The sequence below is a fragment of the Salvia miltiorrhiza genome, chromosome 4 (genome assembly GCF_028751815.1).
Source record: "Salvia miltiorrhiza cultivar Shanhuang (shh) chromosome 4, IMPLAD_Smil_shh, whole genome shotgun sequence".
Classification (NCBI taxonomy): domain Eukaryota; kingdom Viridiplantae; phylum Streptophyta; class Magnoliopsida; order Lamiales; family Lamiaceae; genus Salvia; species Salvia miltiorrhiza.
In genome coordinates, this window is record NC_080390.1 from 1,515,742 (window position 1) to 1,536,243 (window position 20,502).

At 34.0% G+C, this 20,502-nt stretch overlaps 2 protein-coding genes across 4 annotated transcripts; both read left to right on the top strand.

The window, feature by feature from the left end:
* The first annotated feature begins 1,206 nt into the window (after positions 1-1,206).
* On the top strand, positions 1,207-10,966 carry LOC131022098 (dol-P-Man:Man(7)GlcNAc(2)-PP-Dol alpha-1,6-mannosyltransferase). Of its 2 annotated transcripts, XM_057951495.1 has the most exons (22): positions 1,207-1,427; positions 2,421-2,487; positions 2,559-2,644; positions 2,871-2,912; positions 2,994-3,039; positions 3,256-3,342; positions 3,810-3,865; positions 4,083-4,200; positions 5,386-5,444; positions 5,864-5,935; positions 6,397-6,460; positions 6,554-6,657; positions 6,783-6,854; positions 7,618-7,704; positions 7,794-7,861; positions 7,987-8,055; positions 8,126-8,208; positions 8,892-8,991; positions 9,209-9,274; positions 9,547-9,640; positions 9,728-9,821; positions 10,306-10,966. In XM_057951495.1, exons 2-21 carry the CDS (start codon positions 2,454-2,456, stop codon positions 9,803-9,805), a joined length of 1,485 nt encoding a protein of 494 aa, XP_057807478.1. In that variant the 5' UTR covers positions 1,207-1,427; positions 2,421-2,453; the 3' UTR covers positions 9,806-9,821; positions 10,306-10,966. The 2 variants fall into 2 exon arrangements, with proteins under 2 accessions (XP_057807478.1, XP_057807477.1); XM_057951494.1 differs by lacking the exon at positions 10,306-10,966 and having other exon boundaries at positions 1,208-1,427; positions 9,728-10,055.
* Positions 10,967-17,664: 6,698 nt separating this feature from the next.
* Positions 17,665-20,433, top strand: LOC131022099 (pentatricopeptide repeat-containing protein At1g02150). Of its 2 annotated transcripts, XM_057951497.1 has the most exons (3): positions 17,665-17,756; positions 17,821-18,312; positions 18,990-20,433. In XM_057951497.1, the coding sequence occupies exons 2-3, from the start codon at positions 17,893-17,895 to the stop codon at positions 20,232-20,234; spliced, it is 1,665 nt and encodes a 554-aa protein (XP_057807480.1). In that variant the 5' UTR covers positions 17,665-17,756; positions 17,821-17,892; the 3' UTR covers positions 20,235-20,433. The 2 variants fall into 2 exon arrangements, with proteins under 2 accessions (XP_057807480.1, XP_057807479.1); XM_057951496.1 differs by lacking the exon at positions 17,665-17,756 and having other exon boundaries at positions 17,796-18,312.
* The last annotated feature ends 69 nt before the right edge of the window (positions 20,434-20,502 follow it).

A 20,502-nucleotide genomic window follows, 5' to 3' on the forward strand; every position in this document is an offset into this window, starting at 1 on the left:
CGAGGTTTAGGGCCCAAGAGAGAAAGAAAGGGGCGGCGCCCTCCGCCGGCCTCGCCGGAGCTTGAATCAGCGACAACGACGATCAAATTTTGAGCGAGAGAGATGAATTAATTAAAAAGTTAAAAGGTGCAGATTAGCCCCTAAACTCTGAAAAAACGGTGCAGATCGCCCCCTTGACTAACGGCCCATAACGGTGTTAAGTCAGAGGGGCCAATCTGCACCGTTTTTTTGAGTTCGGGGGCCAATTTGCACACACAGTTAGTAAGGGGACTGAAACGCTCTAAGGGCCTCCACTTGAGGGGCCTATTTGCACCTTAACCCTATATAATATGTAAAAAATAAATTTAAAATACTCAAGTTAAATTGTAATATATAAAATAATTTTATATTATAATTAATGATATTTTCCTTCAAAAAGTAATGATATTTTACTTTAAATTAAAACCATATTTCAATTTTTAAAAATTATGAAATTATATATTTTTATTTATTTTATATAAAAAATTATTAATAGCATATTATGTAACTATCATAAAATGATAATATATTATATATTAATTTTCTTGAAAGTTGAGACTACTACAACACTTAAACACCTTCTTAATATTTTGTTGTTTTTCTCATCATTATTTTTATTTATTTATGGTATTTTAATTTTTCGTATTATGTATTATTTTTTTTACATTGAAAATTTGTTAATATAATACAATTTCACTATTATATATATATAAAATAGTATTATATTATATTATATTATACGTGTAGCTCACACAAGTCTAAAATTATAGTCACCGCGCATCGCGCGGGAGATACGCTAGTTATTTTAAAATGAGATTACCTTATTGAGCGAGTCTCTCATCCATCATTTCTCATTTTCTGTAATATCACTTTGGTCAATTTGAAATCATTTTCAAAATTGAGTGATATTTTCTTAGACATAATTTAAAGGCTTAATTGAATTTTATTTTTTTATTTATCTTATTTTTTTTAATTATGAAATTCGACTAATATGCCTGTAAAATTAAAGATCATGATAAGAGCTATAATTTGATATAGTATTTGATTTAAAATGTAAAAATTATATTTACTTAAAGATTAAAATTAAGAAAAAAAATTAACTTCTCTCATTTTTTTGAATAAATTTATTTTCATTTTTTTAAAATTTTCTTACCTCATTTATTTTAAATATAAAAACTTTTATAATACTCCAAATGCTAGCTTATTGAAAATAGCAGTAGTCGTGTAACAAAGGCTCCTGATTTCTGTTTTTTCTAACTACCGTCTATCTGCCGTCCGCCCCTCGCCGCCGTCCTCGCCTCCTCCGGTCGCCTGTGGCCACGGCCTCGCCGCGTCGGACCTCTCCGTCCAAGCACCGCAACCTGCAAGCGCCAAGCAGGCAGCACAGCAGCAGCAGTTTCCAACGACAGGTAAGGCGGCAGGCTATTGGGTGTTTTGGAAGTTTGATGTTTGATTTTCTTTTTCGCCTTAGCAAAGAATCACCGATTAAGTCGAGCCTTTTTCAGATCTGCAAGACTACTTGAATAGTTTGTGGATATATGAAAATAATCGAACATTAGACAAAGAAATTATGATTTGGAAATTCTTCAGTGTAAATGTAGTTACTTTAGTTCCACCGACATTTAAATTATTTACAGTAAAAATTAGCTTCATTTGTTTATTATGTGTCAGAAGCTTGAGACGCATACAACAATAGCTGTAATTTTTTTATTTATATTTTTCTGCTGGATCTGTATAAATACAGTGAACTGGTATTTGGCCAACAAATTTGAGTCTTGCTTTATTTTTCTTGGAGCCGATGTATTTATCTTCATTGCTTTAATTCATGGATAATGTTACCAATGGGTATTAACCAAAATTTAACCAACTTTCAGATTACACATTACACACAGGTCAAACTGCGAGACTGTATTGGCGGGAACGCCCCCCATACATGCCAATGCTTGCCTTTTAGATATAGATTACACATTACACACAGGTCAAACTGTGAGACTGTATTGGCGGGAACGCCCCCAATACATGCCAATGCTTGGCTTTTAGATATAGATATAGATTGGTTTAGTTGATGGTTAAAGTTGAACGATGGATATATCATGACACTGTCTTGGCGGGAAAATGGCCAAACATGGATGTACTCAGCTTTTATATAATATATATATATATATTATATATATATAGAGGGAGAGAGAGAGAGAGAGATTTCTTGGAGCAAAAGTCTTTATTTTCATTGCTTTAGTTGATGGTTAAAGTTGAACAATGGTTATTAACCATTGGATGTATCTTGACACTGTTTTGGCGGGAAAATGGCCTAACATGGATGCACTCAGTTTTTTTATATAGATTAGGAGGAACCCTCAAACACTTGGGGGCAAAGTTGAAAATACTTGCTCTTTCTTCTTCAGGTCTCTGGGTTTTGCGCTCTACAGAAAGACAAAATGGCGCTAAGTTCCAAATCAATGCAAGTTTATGGTAAATTCGATAACTTTTCAGTTGTATGTTTCATTTAAATCGATCAGCTTATCCAAACTCTTTGACATAAGGTTACGATCTGTTGCTGGGGTTGATTGCTGCATTTTACGTGCTCATGGTGCCTTACACTAAGGTTGAAGAAAGTTTCAATGTTCAGGTCTGGCGCAATTCTCCAATCATTCCTAGATTTTCGTTTTTTTGGCATTCGGGTTTCTGCAATCTTCTTTTATTGGGAAAAATATTACTATTCATTATTTGGGGGGAGGGGGTTGAAGCACTGTTTTCCGAGGTTTGCTTCTTTCTTAAAAAATAAAAACTATAAAATTCTGCCCCTTGATGAACGTTGGGAAAAATCGATGAATTGACTTGTGCTCTGTTGCTAGGCAATGCACGACATTTTGTACCACCAGCATCATACAGAAAAGGTAAAATTAGATTTTTTGATCGGTTAAGAATTTTTACTAATAGTTGGGCTGCCTTTTCATTTTATTTATGTCCTATCTCAGTATGATCATTTGGAATTTCCTGGAGTAGTCCCTCGTACATTTATTGGTAAGTTTTCTAATGCTATTTTCTCCAATGCCTTCAGTTGCTTGCTATGCCAGTTCCGTTTCGATACAATCTTGCATAATATCTTGTTACTAATTTATAATGGATCACATTCTTGGTTATGTGTGAAAAGCCTGATCTTGTACTTTGGCAGCAATACAGGATCTTAGGATCCACTAAATAGTTCAGCTTTTTCCAACATTCTTTCTTTTCTTACAGGCTCCATTCTTGTATCAACTCTAGCTTCTCCATTTGTGCTAGCCGCTAGTTTATTGCATTTTCCAAAGCTATACAGTCTTTATGCAGGTAAGACTTTTCCCTGTGAAACTTCTACTATATATTTATGTTTTGTTTCTATTAGTCTTCAGTTATTCAAGATACTTTGTTCATATGCTATTATATGTTCTTTTGCTATTTTTCTATATAGATTTGAGCATTCACGTACCTTTTTTGATTTGATATGTTTAAGATTCATTTTTACTACAGCTGTTTGAGAAAAAAGTCAGTTCTATGTAGTTGGCGATCATTACTATGAATTCTGCTTATATACATGATTTGCATACTTTCCTGCAATCATATTATGGACGCATGGCATGTGTAGGTTTTACTTCTATTTTAGAGAGAAATTGTTTTGCGTTTCAATTGACTAGTAGGTCAGTATTAGATTGATCTACAAGTTCTAATTTTACTCATCGTTTATATTTTACTGAGATTGCTGCAACTTTTGGTTTTATATTTATCCATTTTAATTCGCCTTACATTGTTTTATCCAGTTCGTTTGGTGTTAGGCTTCATCATATTGACTTCATTGCGATTCTTCCGTATTCAGGTATTTATACTTTAAAGTACCTTCCGTCTTCCATTCACTTTTTGCTTTATTGCTTATTCTCTTCTATAGAGGTCTGGTAAATCATGCTTTTTAGGACATGACATGCTTGCTTAAACATTTCTCTTATTTGTTATTCCCTTCCTTATGGAGTCTCCGAATCTTTTAAATTGGTGTCAATTTATAATCAGCTATGCAAACCTGCTACATACTTGTGCAGATCAGGAAGAACTTTGGATCTCAAGTTGAAGCTTTTTTTGTAATATTGACTGCAATTCAATTTCACATGCTGTTCTACTGCACACGCCCCCTTCCTAACATTTTGGCATTTGGCTTAGGTAATTTCACCTGCACTAGGTCTATTTTGTTAAACCATTGTAAATATAGAGATTCAAGTTGCTAGTGTCACACTGTCATTGTCCAATGTGCACGTCTAAACTAACCAAAAATGATTTTTTTGGGTTAATCATGTTTAGTGTCCCAACTTTCGGCGTTTTTCACAAAATGTCCCCAACTTTTGTTTTCTAGTCATAAACCCCCAACTTTCAACGTTCTCCAAAAAATGTCTTGCTATACAAAGTCTAGTGATATAAAGATGTCACCTCGTTGGATTCATAGGTGAAACAATGTCATTTTATAAGGTGAGGTGGAAAAAAGTTTCCACATAAGAATCCGGAAATTGACTCATCTTTCCTTCATCAAATTTTGTATAGTGGGAAAATTTCTGGAAATGCTGAAAGTTGGGGATTTTTTAATAGAAAACATAAGTTGAGGACATTTTATTGAAAATGCTGAAAGTTGGGGACATTTTGTGGAAAACACTGAAAGTTGGGGCCCTTGGGGGCACAAAACATGATTAACCTTTTTCCTATGAAATGAACAAATAATTTTTAAAGATCATGTGACGGTGGACTCGAACAGCACTAGACCGACACACACATGCCAAAAATGAATTTCATGCTGCTGAACAGGGTCACACTTCATTGTATTATTTTTTGTTCATAGCAGCAGAGTCATTCATACTGAGACATTTAGATAAATGGTTGTGTGAAGATTTTTATATCTTCGTTTGACTTTACTATCTATATGGTATTAATTTGTTTTGAGAAATTCTTGTCATAAGTAACTGATAGCATCGCAAAAGATTTGGCAAATATCATCTCGACCTGCAAGTTTATGTTTTCGAGACCTAACAGACAAACAAACTCTACAGATTTATCATAAAATGCAAAATACTCTCCTCTTAGTATTTAGTCAACAAAATCTGCCTGGTGCAATGATGAATGGATAAAATGCATTTTTATATCCAAATTAGGACATCAGCTGTTAATTCAAACTATTGTGAATTTCTCATTCTTTCTCCATGGGACCATGTCATATGTTCTTGCCATAGCAACATGTAGGTCTTCCAATATATTGTGTTCTTTCAAATAGGGCTTCAACATTGTTTTGTGACTTAGCATAGTGTTGGCTGTAAATATTTCACTTTGTGTGCTGATTTAGCTGTAATTTCTTTTTTGTAGTTAACTTGGCGTATGGGTATTGGTTTCAGAGAAGGTTTTATGCAGCATTAAATTCTTTGGTACGTCTTCCCAACTAATAATTAAAATCTTTTGTAAGATTTCCATACTCTTCAGATTTTATTTAATTTGTAGTATGTTATGCTTTTGCATTGTTGTTGTGGACCTTGGGAGTAGCTTCCAAATTTCCATTTATCTATGATTTCATTGTCCTTCTATTCTTGTTTCTGGTTAGGGCAGTTAGGCAATCAAATCAGACTTCATATTGCATCCCATTGTTCAGTTCCATTTATAGGAAGTTGCCTCAATTTCAAATGTATTAAGTGCTTAACTGATTTTATTTGATTTTTTTAAATCTTTAGGCAACATTCTCTCAAACCTACAATCATTTAATTCACCTCTTTTCTAGTTTTTCGAGAGATCATAGATCTTTCAACTTTTATCGTATTCTGATTAATGAAGGTCTGTTTTCTAAGGTCAGGTTTTTGCTACCATCGTCTTCAGATGTGACATCTTGTTACTTGTTTCACCTTTGGGGCTTGAACTATTGCTGGTATGTGATATAGCCATGACTAATTAAATGAATATTTTCTGTTCTTTTTCTCTATCTGCTGCTTCCGATGTTCTCTCTCTCTGCCCCTCCCTCCCCCCCCCCCCCCCAAAAAAAAAATATCTGATCAGGTGTATCTTTTGCCTTATTAAGTTACCACTTATATTACGTGAACATGCTTTATTGTTTCCATAGGGAATACTAAAATACTTCAGACTTCAGTGATTTTGAGAATTTATCTTGGAGTTGTACAGCTATATGCTTACAGTCTCACACTTTATTAGGAGTTTGTTTAGATAGCATAGTGTGTGCACACATGTACACATAAAAATCGGGTGATTTTTAATCATGAGAAGAATGTGATTCCTTCGTGCTTTTGCCTATTTGCATTGGATGCTATGCTAGCTGTCTTTTCTTCTTTCCACTCTAAGTCTCTAACTATGCGTTGAATTAATCAAATACAGTCTAGATCTATTTCATTGCGGAAAGCTGTAATATCGTGCTTGATAGCTGCTTGCTCTTTCATAGGTTTGTTAGCTAAACCCTGATTATATCGACATATTTCACATCTTTACATATCTATATGTCAATGATATAAAGTTTTATAATATTGGGTTGCAGGTTTGACAGTGATGGTTGATTCAGTCATGTGGAGGAGGATGTTATGGCCTGAGCTGGAAGTCTTTTGGTTTAATTCAGTGTTGAATCGAAGTTCTGAATGGGGTGTATCCTTTAATTAAAGTCAACCATCCATTATGTTTGTTTGACTTCTTATTCCATAACTTCTTTTAGACAAACATCTTAATGTCTGTTTGACTTCTTATTTTTTTTTTTCCATAACTTCCTTTAGACTCATGCTTTCCACTGGTACTTCACATCAGCTCTTCCCCGCTCGTTGCTGGTGGCATATCCGCTGTCTGTGGTGAGCATAAGCTTTTATATATCATAAAATCTAATCCCCATGGTGACATATGATTGGTATCATCTGAAGTTATAATCTATGGGTGCGTTTACTTTGGTTGTAAAATTTTATCATATGTTTTACTTTTACTCGAGATGAAAAGATGAGAAAATGTTGGAAAATATTTTCACACTACTACCCAAAGATAATTATCTAACATTGGAGAGAAAATAAGTGAAAAAGAGCTGCCTGAGAAAATATTCCACCCTGCCCGGAGAAAATTTTCTATCATAATAAACATGTAAAAATGGTGGAAAAATAGTGAAAATATATCTTTTCTCTCCTTTTCCATCAAAGTAAACGCACCCTATATATATCAAACAATATATCTGATGGAACCTTTTAGGTTGAACACAGTATGTCATGGTTGTTTTAGGTTTCTCATTGTGCGTGTGTGAGCCTGTATGGATACAATTGATAAACTCTCTTTCTCATGGCATGCAAATTGCAAAGTCTTCTTACTGCACATTTCGTCTTATTTTCTTGTTTTTGTGCTTGTAGTATATATGTAATGGTATATTCAGTTTTTTTTTTTTTTTCATCTTTTGCTGAACTTTTTTTCTGTATTTGTTGAGTAATTTGATTCTGTCAAAAAAAAAAAAAAAGGAGTTCAACTGCATAAGCTGTTAGAAAGAGGCTGCAGTCTTGCTTGAGCCAAATATATAAATCCTAATATGTTACAGAAATATTGTTTTGCCTGATTTGATGTGGCATTTTGGTGCAGCTGGGCTTATTACTCGACAGAAGGATTCGGTTCTATATTATTCCTATTTTTTCTTTTGTTACACTTTACTCAAAGCTTCCACACAAGGTAATGTCTCCATTGAATCAGCATTCAGCTGTATTTGACTTCATGTCAGTCTGTTGTACAATTTCAGTGATTTGAATTTCCTGCTGCAGGAACTCCGATTCATTATTAGCTCTGTTCCTATCTTTAACTTGTCTGCTGCAATTGCTGCTAGCAGAATGTATGTAACTTCTTCCCGTAAAATATTTCTGCTAAATAATATCACAAAGCAATTGTTAATTGTTGACAAGTTGATCCAGTCAACTTTTTCTTATTCTTATTCTTATACTACCTTTTTTTTTAAAGCTACAACAATCGGAAAAAGAGTTTGTGGAAATATCTTAACATTGCCATGCTGGGGTTGTTCCTGATCAGGTTAAGCCAAGTAACATTTTGTTGTATTGTTAAGAACTTCTCCCGTCTCTGCTGACTTCTTATTATGTAGTCTAGGGTGTACAATCTTGACATTTATGGCATCGTACGAGAACTATCCTAGTGGTCATGCCCTAAAAGCTTTGCATAAGATGGGTAAGCTCTTTCTTCACCCCCCTCTTGCACATGCCACCCAGCAAAAGACTGCATTTACCTTAAACCTTACAAACTTCAATTTCTTTCTGCTTTCTTGGTCTTCACTGTTCATGTATGATTAGTTCCCATTTTCCTATTTGTATGGAGATATGTAAGTGCACGAAATGGTATCCACACTGAATTTTTAACCACATTATGAATATTGAGATGTACTTAAAATACCTCTTCAAGACCTGCCACGAAATATTAAAGATCAACTGCAGTCTAAAGCTCCAACCCGATACTCTCTTTCAGTAGTTCCACATATGTTATTATTTATTTGCGCATAACTGAACATGGATGAATTATCATTATGTTCCAATACATGGAATTTCGAGCTTTGCAACATGCACATGCAACTCAAACTCTAGCATCATTTTAATTTACGATAAGTATTTTCAAATAGGATTAATTAGTGACCAGTTACATTGCTAACCTTTTTGTTTTCTTTTGAGACCATATATAGTTACATTGTTAACTTAAGTTACCCAGTGCTGGTTGCTATTTATTTCACATTCTTGCATGCATGTGTCTGTAGAATGATTTTGATTTTCTTGTTAGCTATAACAGTAGCTTTAGACACGAATTACAAGTGTTCACTAGAAACTGCAATAACCCATGAGGATTGGGTATTGTTCTAACAGGGCATTTGGGAAACAATTCAAATGAAATCTGGGTTCACATCGACACATTCTCAGCAATGAATGGAATCTCGCGCTTCTGTGAAAATCATGAGCCGTGGAGGTATGATTGAAGATGTTTTCTCTGTGTTTGGGGGTCTGCTCTAAATATATCTTTTTGTTTTTATCTTAGTGTAACTGTTGAAGTATGAAAATTTGCCTTTTAGTATAACGATATTGGATTAGAGAGATTTTCAAGTTTTGATATGTATATGATAGTAGATTAAATGATGCTTATAATTGCCTCCATGTATGTTTATTCTTCTTGCTTTTTGATTCAGGTACTCTAAAGAAGAAGGGATTTCTCTTCCAGAATTTCAGAGAAGAAATTTTACTTACCTTTTAAGGTGATTTTCCTGAAATTATGTCTGTCAAAATGGTTTAGTAGTATTTTAATTTTTTAGGGGTAACAGGCTTGGCATCTCAAGGATCTCATAGGATTAAACCAGTTTTATGTCTTTTTGGGGCAATCATATTCAAACTGTTGATAAAACAATTTGTTTTAAGATAATGTAGGTAGACAAAGGAGATTTATTAGAGCGAATGTTTTCTTCGATTATGCCCTTTGCACCAGTAGCTCTTTCATAAAATAATCAGAGCACGTCCGATTTTGTTGCAGCGAGCATGCTCAAATAAATGGCTACAAGTGTCTACTTAGCACGACAGGGTTTTCTGGGATTCGTCTTCATGCTGGGTTTCCACCCATATCGCTGGTACATGAATAAGATCCATCTCATTCTTTTGTTTGAATAGACATACTATATATAGTGAACCTATAATTTCTCTATTATTATCTTCAGGTTAAAATTCCGAAGGTTTATGTACATGGAAATGCGAAGAACGACAAAATAATTTACAGAAGCTGGCCGGGATGCTGATTTACAGATCATAGAGGTAATGGGAAACTATCAACTGCTACTATACTGTAAAACGACTATAAAAATCTTCACAATTTGAGGCAAACTGAATCCTTGCATCTGACTTCACATTGCTTAAACCTTCCTAAATGTCTCCATATCTATAATTTAGGGAGAGAATTTTATGAGATCTCTTCCTTTTAAGTTTTAGCTAAATGTGTATGTTTTGTCTTCAACCATTTTAATCAATGCTGTGGAATTTGTTTTATGTTGATGGACCCTTGTTTTTGTCTTTAAAAATAAAATAAAATTATGTGGGGCTTTCCTAGAAAGAAATATTAGATGACAAATCTATCATTATCCTTGACTTTGTCATTATCCTTGACTTTGTTGCATATCCACTACCATAGTCTATATATGAAGCCTATAATCTACCTTCATTCATAACACCCAATTTCCTTTTTCCTTTTATTTTCTTGCTTTCTCTCTCAAACATGGCTAACTATAGCGCCACCACACAGAGGCCATCCACCAATCCTCCATCACCACCACCTCCGCTGCCCTCCACGAACGACGACGAATCGAAAGATTGGTCGAGAAAGAAGCTCTATACCGTAGCCTTTTCTTTCCCCTTTAACATACCATCAAGCCCAGAATCCGGTGTGATTAGGATAGTGAGAAACGTCGAAAGCTTCAGTTTATACTACGCAACGTTTGTATGGACCGTGCTCTTCATTGCCCTCGTCCCGGCCCGTAAGGTCTCCATCGTGTACCTCGTTGCCACCACTGAAGTGGCGTTTCTGTACTCGCTTCTGATGCGTGCTCTCCCTCTGCATCGGATTATCGACACGAGAATCGTGTTTTTTCTCCTCTTTGTCGCGGCGGCAGTCGAGCTCATTCTCACGGATGCTGCTCCTCATCTCTTTATAGTCCTTGCTGCCACCACGCCCGTCATTATACTTCACGCAGCGTTGAGCAAGAGGGACGCCGCTGTCGAGGAGGAGGTCGGAGAGATGGTGCGCCTAGTCAAAGAAAAGTTCGGTGGCGGCCGTGGCGACGGCGGTGGTGACGACAAGGCTGCTGCTCAGCTGGAGAATTTGGTCTGAAAATTGTTGAGTTTTTCGATTCTGTATTTTCTCTTCAATCAGTAATATAAATCATAGCCCAAATGTTCCCTTTTAAGATATGCGACATAGGATAAAATGATATATGAAAGTAAAATATGATATGATCAAGAATTAAGATATAAATATGTCCTTGTGTTGCGACTTGGTTAAATGTAAAATATGATATGATCAAGAATTAAGATATACTAAAATATGATATAATCAAGAATCAAGATTTCCTTTCAAAAAAAAAAAAAAAAGAATCAAGAATCAAGATATAAATATATCAACACAACAACAACATCAACAATATTTGGAACAATATTGCCTTCATAGAAATTCAGCTTCTACCCAAATTCTCTTAAATTCTTTCTCTCTACCTCAAATTGTCCCACTTAAGATGTGCCAAAATTTCAACATGAATTTGCTTAAAAACACTCTATGCCAAGCCAGCTAGTGTTACTGAGTGATATCTGATGCCTCTAACGCTGCAGTTTTAAAAATTGTGTTCATTAAATCAATATCTATCTATATCTATATAAAAGAGAAGTTTTCTCTTTCCATTTCTGCTCCCATCAATTTTTTTACTATTTTTTTCTCTTTTCTTTTTATAATTTAAATTCTATTCTAAACATTGTCAAATTTAATTTATAAAAAATATTCAATGTGCGTCTTAAGTTTAAGTTCGTCAGAAGATCTTTAATATGGTATAAAAATTATTAAAAATGAATAGGTTATTAAAATTTTAAAATATTTTATTTGCGTTCTCTTTGTTAAAATTTTACAACTTTTTATTTATGTTCATGCATGAAAATATTTATTTATTATTATTATGTAAAATACTCTATAATAATAATGTGTAATATTAATTTTCATTATCAAATAATTTAAATAATTTAATAACTATAATTATCATTACACTTTATACATAATTGAAAATTGTGTTTTTCAATTCGGAATTTTATTGAGTAATTACTATTTTATTTTTAAATCATATTTTGCATTTATTATATTTTATTTCTATTTTTAATATTTCTATTTATTTATTTAAACATATCATTTAATTTCGATTTCGCCGTGCATCGCACGGATGATCCTACTAGTACAATACAAAAGATAGAATTCACACTCCTAAAATATTCAGCAATTCATATCGTCATACCATTTTAATTCCCGAATGATCGAATTATTTATTGGATGAAATATTAGCATGAATTTTGTATGTTTGTACGTTATTCATATTGCGCATGTCCTATCTAAGATGCTCATCTATTATAATAATTATATAAACATGATAACATTAATGCAAGATATTTCATATGTAATATATTATTTTATAATTAAAAAACAAGATTGTGACAAAAAAAAAATAAAAAGGTAAGATTATTGGATAATTCAAAAGCAAAACACAGAAAACTGGTGACCTTCATGCTCATCCGCTGCATATTTAATCGATAATAATTCATGTTAAATATCAATCTTTTAGTTAATAATTTAGATGCGAATAATTCAATAGAATGCGCATGATGTTGTAAGTCACGCACATACCAATGTCAACAAATCTATATATCTATATCTATAAAGAGGAGTCTATAAACTTTTTCCCATCAAAATTTCTCTCTCTTATTTTCCTTTTTTGTAGTTTTGATTCTCTTTTAAAAATCATCAACTTTGATTTATAAAAACATACTCAATATAGATGTTAAATTAAAGATATTGATGATATCTTTAATTTGATGTAAAAGTTATAAAAAATAAATTTAAAACCATTATAGTTTATAGTCACAAAATTATTTTTTTCTCTCTCTCCTCTCTCTTCTCTCCTCTATCATATCCTCTCTCATTTCTCATTTTTCTAAAATGTCACCGTTGTTTCCTTTCTATTTTCATTCATTTTTCTATATTTTTTTATTTTATTTTTTATGTTTTTACTATATATTAGTAGTATTTTTATATTTTTATTATATTAGTTTAATGCAATTACAATGATGAAACTTATATTTGTTCCTTTTAGAATACTTTAGCCTAAAAAAATATTTTTAAAGGTCAAATTTACATTAATATCGATAAATAACTAATTATATATATATATAGAGTAAAATTTTGGAATAGCCAAAATGAATCATAAAACAAAAACTACGGCCACTCATTGAAAAAACATAAATTTTGACCATTTTTATAGCTCTGGGACGTTTTTGCCCTTAATTGGGCGGACTGGGTAGGGTCAGGAGCGCGGGCACGCAGGTCGGGTTAGGCACTTATGACATTATTAGTGCCATAAGTGCCAACGAAAATTTTTTTTTACTCCCCCTGCCCTGTCTACCCCCCCCCAGACCCCCGACCCCACCCACCCCCAAGCCAAAAACAAAAAAAAAAATTACTTCCCCTAGATAAAAATAAATCAAATTTTATTTTTGTTGTTTTATTTTATGGCACTAATAGTGCCATAAGTGCCAACGAAAATCCAAAATAAAATAAAGTAAAATGATCTTTTTAGCACTTATGGCACTATTAGTGCCATAAGTGCCAAACATGCATAACAAATATAGAAACAACAACATCATCTAAACCCTAAATGGAACATTTAAACCCTAAATGGATAATCTAAACCCTAAATGGAATATCTAAACCCTATGGAAAGTGTTTAAAAAGTTTCTTTTGGCTTGGGGGTGGGTGGGGTCGGGGGTCTGGGGGGTAGACATGGCAGGGGGAGTAAAAAAAAAATTCGTTGGCACTTATGGCACTAATAGTGCCATAAGTGCCTAACCCGACCCGCGTGCCTGATCCAACCCGGCACGCGACCCGCGCTCCTGACCCTACCCAGTCCGCCCAATTAGGGGTATATTAGGCATATTGCCTAATTAATGGCCATAATTTGTGTTTTTTCAATTAGTGGCCAAATATTGTGTTTGCATGTTCAATGTGGCCATTTGACACCATTGTTTCTATATATATATATATCTATATCTTAAAAATCAAAATTTTAAGCTTCAAAATGATTCATTGGAAAATCATTAATTGGAGAATCATTATCCATTTTCTTTAAAATAAAAAATAAAATTAAATTGAAGAGTTTAATTATGTAGTAGCACGTTTATTTAAATTTACTGAAAATGTATACATTTTATTTTTGAAAATGAATGACACATATATCATGTTAAACCCTTTATTTTTTCACTTTCCAATTGATAAAAAATTGTATTCGTTGATAGGAACTTTATTTTAAAATTTGTATTTAAATGAAATGACCGCATAAATATGTATTCGAAAACTATATTAAACTATAGTTATACTATATGTAAATAAATAGTTCTGCACATCTTAAATATTATATGATCCATAATGATACTCATTATCATTTATACTTGCTTTTGATATTTCATAATTTATATATTTATACATATTATCAATTAAATTAATTAATTGCTATTTCAAAAATTGAAATTTCAAATGTTTTCAGATTCATATTTTTAGTGAGATTATATTGTGGATAATTTAATTTTTTATTGAGATCATTTATATTTAATATTTATATTTATTTATTTAAATTATCGTTCAATTTCGATGATGGTCGTGCATCGCACGAGCGGGCACATACTAGTATAATATAAAAGGGCAGTTTAACGATAAAAAATTACTGCCATAATTTGAAACTTTAACCATTAAGGGCGTGTTTGCTGGGCTGTTACTTGTTGTTTAGCATATTAATACAACTTTGCACTAGTGTTTGGTGTCTTCTCGCGTAACACACTCGGCCCATGATTATGCAAAGGCCGGAATTCTTTAGCGAGATTAATCCCGTTTGCAGATACGGCGCCCCCTCCCCCCCTCTGATATGTAAACCACCCGAATTCTCTTGAACCCAAATCTCATTATTGCCCTCAAATTCAACCACCGTTCTGTTCCTATTTTTCCGTTCAGATTTTTGCCCTCAATGAACCCTTTTCTCTACGAATTCAAAGGTAATTCAAATTGACTTCGGATTTTCTCTACAATTCCTATCAATACATTCAGTGAAGTATAATCAACAAATGTATAAATAGTATTATAAAAAATATTTAATGTTCAGACAATGACAAAAAAATAGAAACATTACATTTTTTTTTTGATCGGGCAAAGTCATGTTAGATGTTAGTAATTAGTTCCCCATCCACTCTAAGAACCACCTTATCTCTCTATTCACCAAAATCCACCTTATATCTCCAATCTCCAATTCGCTCCCAAGAGGGATCGAACCCAGGTCACTTCACTTAAGTGAGGATCCGGTGGCCAGTGGCTAAGCCCCTGGTTAAGTAGAAACATTACATAGCTTATTTAGTTCACCGTGGGTAAGTTTTTTTACTCCTTTGGATTACACGATCTTAGCTTCGACTTGATCTAATACAAAGAGTCAAAATTTTGAAATAATTTTGAATAATATCTTTGTATATGGGACCTTTTTTTAACAACATAAGTCACTATTATGCTTGATTAAGCTGGATTTACTTTTGTAAATATAAGATCATCTTAATATGTTTATCGACTATTTTACATTTAAAAAAATGAAATCAACGATTACGTATTGAAATATATATGTTCATCTACATTGTTATGTAAGATAAACGGGAAATACGACACAAAAACATATTTGAATACCGTGGATAATTTCAATTTTTTTTATGGAGATTCATGTTTGTATTTATTTATACTGAAATTATTGTTTAATATGTATATTTAGTTATATAAAATGTTGTTAAATTTTAATATTGGTCGTGCATTGCACGAGCGGGCGTATACTAGTATAAAGAAAATGATGGTATGCCACGTGTAATGCCATTCATTGTGAGAAGCCGAGAACTAACTTTTACGGGGGTTCTGGGGCGGTAGCCCCCATTTTTTTTGGGTATTTCGTACATTTTAGATATTTTTACTTAAAAAATAAGTACAATAATAAACAATATTTTCATAAATTATATAGTTTCAATATATTACAAATAACTAAAGACTAAATACTTGGTGAGCTAGTTGTTTTCGTTTGAGAAAGCAATGATAATTGACTTAATTCGACATGCATTCATTAATTGAAAACGGTGCAATATCTTTTCAATATACACGACCAAATTGTTATTTACAAAATTAAATAAAATGACAGGATACCACAAATAGAAGAATTGATATAAATTTAACTATCATAGCTTCTATTTAACCATCCTTTAATCATAAACATAATTTACAACACAAAATAGTATCAGAATCAAGAATAGCCAACAAGACTAATGCAATGAAATTAATAAAAATAATATTTTTTTTAATTAGCGGTGGGCTGAATTATTATTATTATTATTTATGAATAATAATAATAAAATATTTATAAAACAAAAGCCCACCCAAGCCCTTACATGGCTCCGCCAGTGCTCCCTCGAACATCTTCTTAAGGAAGGGTGACGTGAGTTTTAATAAAAGTTAATTGTTTATTTAATGAGCGGAAAATGAGTCCCACAAAGAATGAAGATTGTAATTATAATAATCAGTGGTTTTTTTTCCAAAAATAAGATAGAAAAATATTGTGGAGATGGACCAAAATGTAAAGAAAGGAAGATATTTGAGAGACGAATGAGATACTATAATTGAGCAGACCAAGTCTTCACAACCTAATTTCTAAATTGGATTAAATTCTTAAATTGACTTGACTCGATACACTCTCCTAGTCGTCTCACACTTAAATTCTTCAACTGGATTTTTAATAATTTTTTTTTCTAAATCCGATTAGATTGGAACAAATTCACAACTACGTTTCTACTTTTATATTTGTATTCATTTAAATTTAATTGATCTTATTATATGCTCATTAATCACTCTGTCCATCTCTCTATTAATTTTCATAAATGTTGTTCGAAATTTTGTTACAAATAACACTTAAAATTGTATAATTAATTATGGTAATTCCTTGGGATTCTGTGGAATTAATTGGTAGATTAATCACGATAATTTGGGTTCCAAATGGAACAACTAATTTGTCAAGACCCACTTTTAAAAAGTCTAGTTTTTGCAAGACTGTTTTTGTGCAAGGAAGAGATTGGGAAGTCACCTTCAAAGCATTGTTGGTAATTTCGACAACAGTTGTTCAAAGCACATGACTGGATTCAAGATCTTTCTCTTAGACTTTATTGAAAATCTAACAATGTGAATTGGTTACAAATCATTACGGAAATCTAACTATAAATCGACTTCTAACAAACTATTTTGTCTTGTTCTTTTATGTTCGGGCCAACTCAAGGCTGCCACCGTCGAGATCACATGCTCCTCATATCGCTCATCAGGGTTGATGGATTGTAAAGGATATCGCAGGCGCTACCGCTACTGCTTAAAAATATTTCACGGCTGACTCGCCGCGTCATCGATCTTGATTACTGGTCAACATTGTTGACATTCCTGCAAATTAGGTAATAAAAGTATATGTATATAAAATATTGATTAGAGGGCCATTCGGAATCCCGAGTCTCAATCAGAAAAAAACTTCCTCAACCCTGAAAAGGGTTCAACATCTCATAAAGAAAAGTTTTTGGATGCTTCAACTTTACCACTTGAACTAGGCCTCGTTAACGACATATACAAGGATTTGGGGACTACGTTTTTTGACAAAGAGATTATAAAAACATGTGAAGTTCGTATTAAACTATAGCCTATAATTAATTGAGTTATAATTAAATCCGAATGACTATAAAGTTGGATATAAATAACTAAAATCTAGTGGGTTCGTGTTGAAATAAAATAGACCTTAGGGGCTCATTTGCAAATAAAGGAAAGTAGCGACATCTTATCTCTAGAAAAAAACCCAAAAGAGGGAAAAGCAACGAACTGTAAAACCCCAAATTCAAGCGGCAGAGGCGCGCCACTTCCACTCTCACAGTCTCAGCATAAACCCTAAATTCCCAAATCCAAGCGGCAGAGGCGCGCCACTTCCACTCTCACAGTCTCAGCATAAACCCTAAATTCCCAAATCCAACTTTCCACAGCAGAAGCATGATTCTCCAACCCACTGCTCAAATTCTTCCCCCTAATTATCACCAGAAGAATTCTAACCATTTGCAGATTTCAACTTCGCTCTCATTGTCGTCTGGGCTTCTGCAAAATTCCACTTATTTTCTCAAGCAATCCAGTTTACCGGCGGCCTCTAAAACCCACAACAATCCGGCATTTGTCACTTGCTCGTCGATACCGCAGCCTTACAGCTATGGAACTGTTGATTATGAGAAGAGGCCGATGCTGAAATGGAACGCTATACATAAGAAAATATCGTCGTTGGAAAACTCGAATTTGGATGGGGGCGCTGCTTCTGTGTTGAATCAGGCCGAGAATGAGGGCAAGAGGCTTTCCAAATGGGAGCTCTCCAGAGTTGTCAAGGAGCTCAGGAAGTTCAGGCGCTTCAAATTGGCTCTTGAGGTATTTGTTTTCAAATTAGATATAAGCTACATCGTTGTTGCTGTTGAAATTGACGGATTACTGTATTCATGTTTGGCTTTCAACTGTTGCCAACCTACTGGAGTTTGATTCTTCTGTTTAAGTGGCTAAGATGAAACTTTGTTAATGTCAATCTTTGGGAGCTTTGAGGATAATAACAGTGATGATAAAATAAGGCCGCAAATGTGCTAAAAGATAACCCTTTTTGTGATTTTTTAGTTTTTTTCTAGTTTGCTTGGTTTTTAGTGATTTTGTGCTTCGGAGAGTCATGTCTAAGCACAAAGTCTGCTCATGTTTTATTCTGTTCCATGCTGTGCTATGTAAAGAGTCTGAAATTGGGGCCAATGGGACTTAGTTGAAATATTATGAGGTGAGTTATCGGAATTAATGGGCTTAAGAAAATATAGAAAACTAATCTAGGATGATATCTAGAATTTCATCCCATTTTAAATCCTTCCCTACTCTTTATGTTGGGTTTGGGATTTTGGTTGAGAGTTTGTTGTCATGGCCACTCCTTGTGATTTGATGGCTGAATGTTGATGCCAATAACTAGGTTTGTTCTCAATAGATATTAATGTAACTTATGGGCTAGTCTGGCTGTATCAAGTTATTAATGTATCTGGTATTGTAGTATTTGTGAAAAATTTGTGATCATGCAGGTTTATGATTGGATGAATAATAGAGCAGAAAGATTCCGAATAACCACGAGCGACACTGCTATTCAGCTAGATTTGATTGCTAAAGTGCATGGGATTTCAAGTGCTGAGCAATATTTTCAGAAGCTTCCAGATGGTTTGAAAGATAAGAGAATATATGGGTCCCTTTTGAATGCTTATGTCCGTGCTAGAATGAGAGAAGAAGCTGAATCTCTGATGAATAAAATTAAGAATAGAGGATACGCTAGTCATCCACTTCCATATAATGTTATGATGACGCTCTATATGAGTCTTAAGGAATACGAAAAGATTGAGCCACTGATATCTGAAATGAAGGAGAAGAGCATAGCGTTAGATCTTTACACATACAACATTTGGCTGTCATCCTGTGGATCTGAGGGATCCCTAGAGAAAATGGAACAAGTTTTTAACCGTATGCAGCTGGACACCACCGTCAATCCCAATTGGACTACTTATAGCACAATGGCTACGATGTATATCAAGTTTGGGCAGCTCGAGAAGGCTGTAGACAGTTTGAGGAAGATTGAAAGTAGAATGACAGGTCGGGATCGTATGCCGTATCATTATCTTATCAGTCTATATGGGAGTGCTGGTAAGAAAGAGGATGTTTATCGAGTGTGGAACAGCTACAAGGCATCATTTGTCAATATTCCAAATGTGGGCTACCATACTATGATCTCTGCTCTGCTCAGAATGGACGATCTTGAGGGTGCTGAGGAGTTGTATGACGAATGGCTCAGACTGAGATCAGTCTATGACCCACGAGTGGGAAATCTGATTTTGAGTTCATATGTCAGAAAAGGGCTTTTTCAGAAGGCAGATACCTTCTTCGACCAGATAATTGAGGCGGGGGGAAAGCCTAATTCAATGACTTGGGAAATCCTTTCAGAAATCCACATCCATAATTCGAGGATTCACGAGGCCTTATCTTGCTTTCAGAATGCTGCTTCAACTGAAGGCTCGAAGAACTGGAGGCCAAAACTGACCAATGTCTCAGCCATTCTTGATTTTTCGGAGCAAAATGGCGACATTGCAATGAAGAATGCCTTAATAGAGGTCCTGAGACAAGTAGGCTCCCTTGAAGATAAAGACTATATGTCGAGTTTACCCGCCCTGCGTGAACTGACGATTACTGACAGCGCCGCCGCAATAGAGGATAGAGCAGATAGTCATGGAGATGAAGATGCAGATTTTGTGCTTCTAAACCAACTGCAAGAGAGCTTGTGAGGATCCCTCTCTTAAATTTTCCAAAATAGTTTGCAATGCACAAGGGAGGTACGGCCTTACTGAAATTATGTTTTGGTAAATTTTCTGTAGTAAATAATTGGTTTTTAAATTTGTAATAGCTACTGCTTCTTGGGTTATCAAGAGTGAATTTTGGATTTCCTCGCAGTATTTTAACTTAGTAATTGAAGTTGTGGTGAAACATGTCTTACTTGCTTTGTCGAATGTTGTTAACAATTATTCGATTTTTGCATCTTCTCAAATAGTAGCA

Coding starts and splice junctions, on each gene's coding strand:
- LOC131022098 (XM_057951495.1), top strand. CDS start 2,454: ATGGCGCTAAGTTCCAAATCAATGCAAGTTTATG. Junction 2,645..2,870: donor AAGAAAGTTTCAATGTTCAG/GTCTGGCGCAAT, acceptor CTCTGTTGCTAG/GCAATGCACGACATTTTGTA. Junction 8,209..8,891: donor AAAAGCTTTGCATAAGATGG/GTAAGCTCTTTC, acceptor TTGTTCTAACAG/GGCATTTGGGAAACAATTCA.
- LOC131022099 (XM_057951497.1), top strand. CDS start 17,893: ATGATTCTCCAACCCACTGCTCAAATTCTTCCCCCTAATTATCACCAG. Junction 18,313..18,989: donor GCTTCAAATTGGCTCTTGAG/GTATTTGTTTTC, acceptor GTGATCATGCAG/GTTTATGATTGGATGAATAA.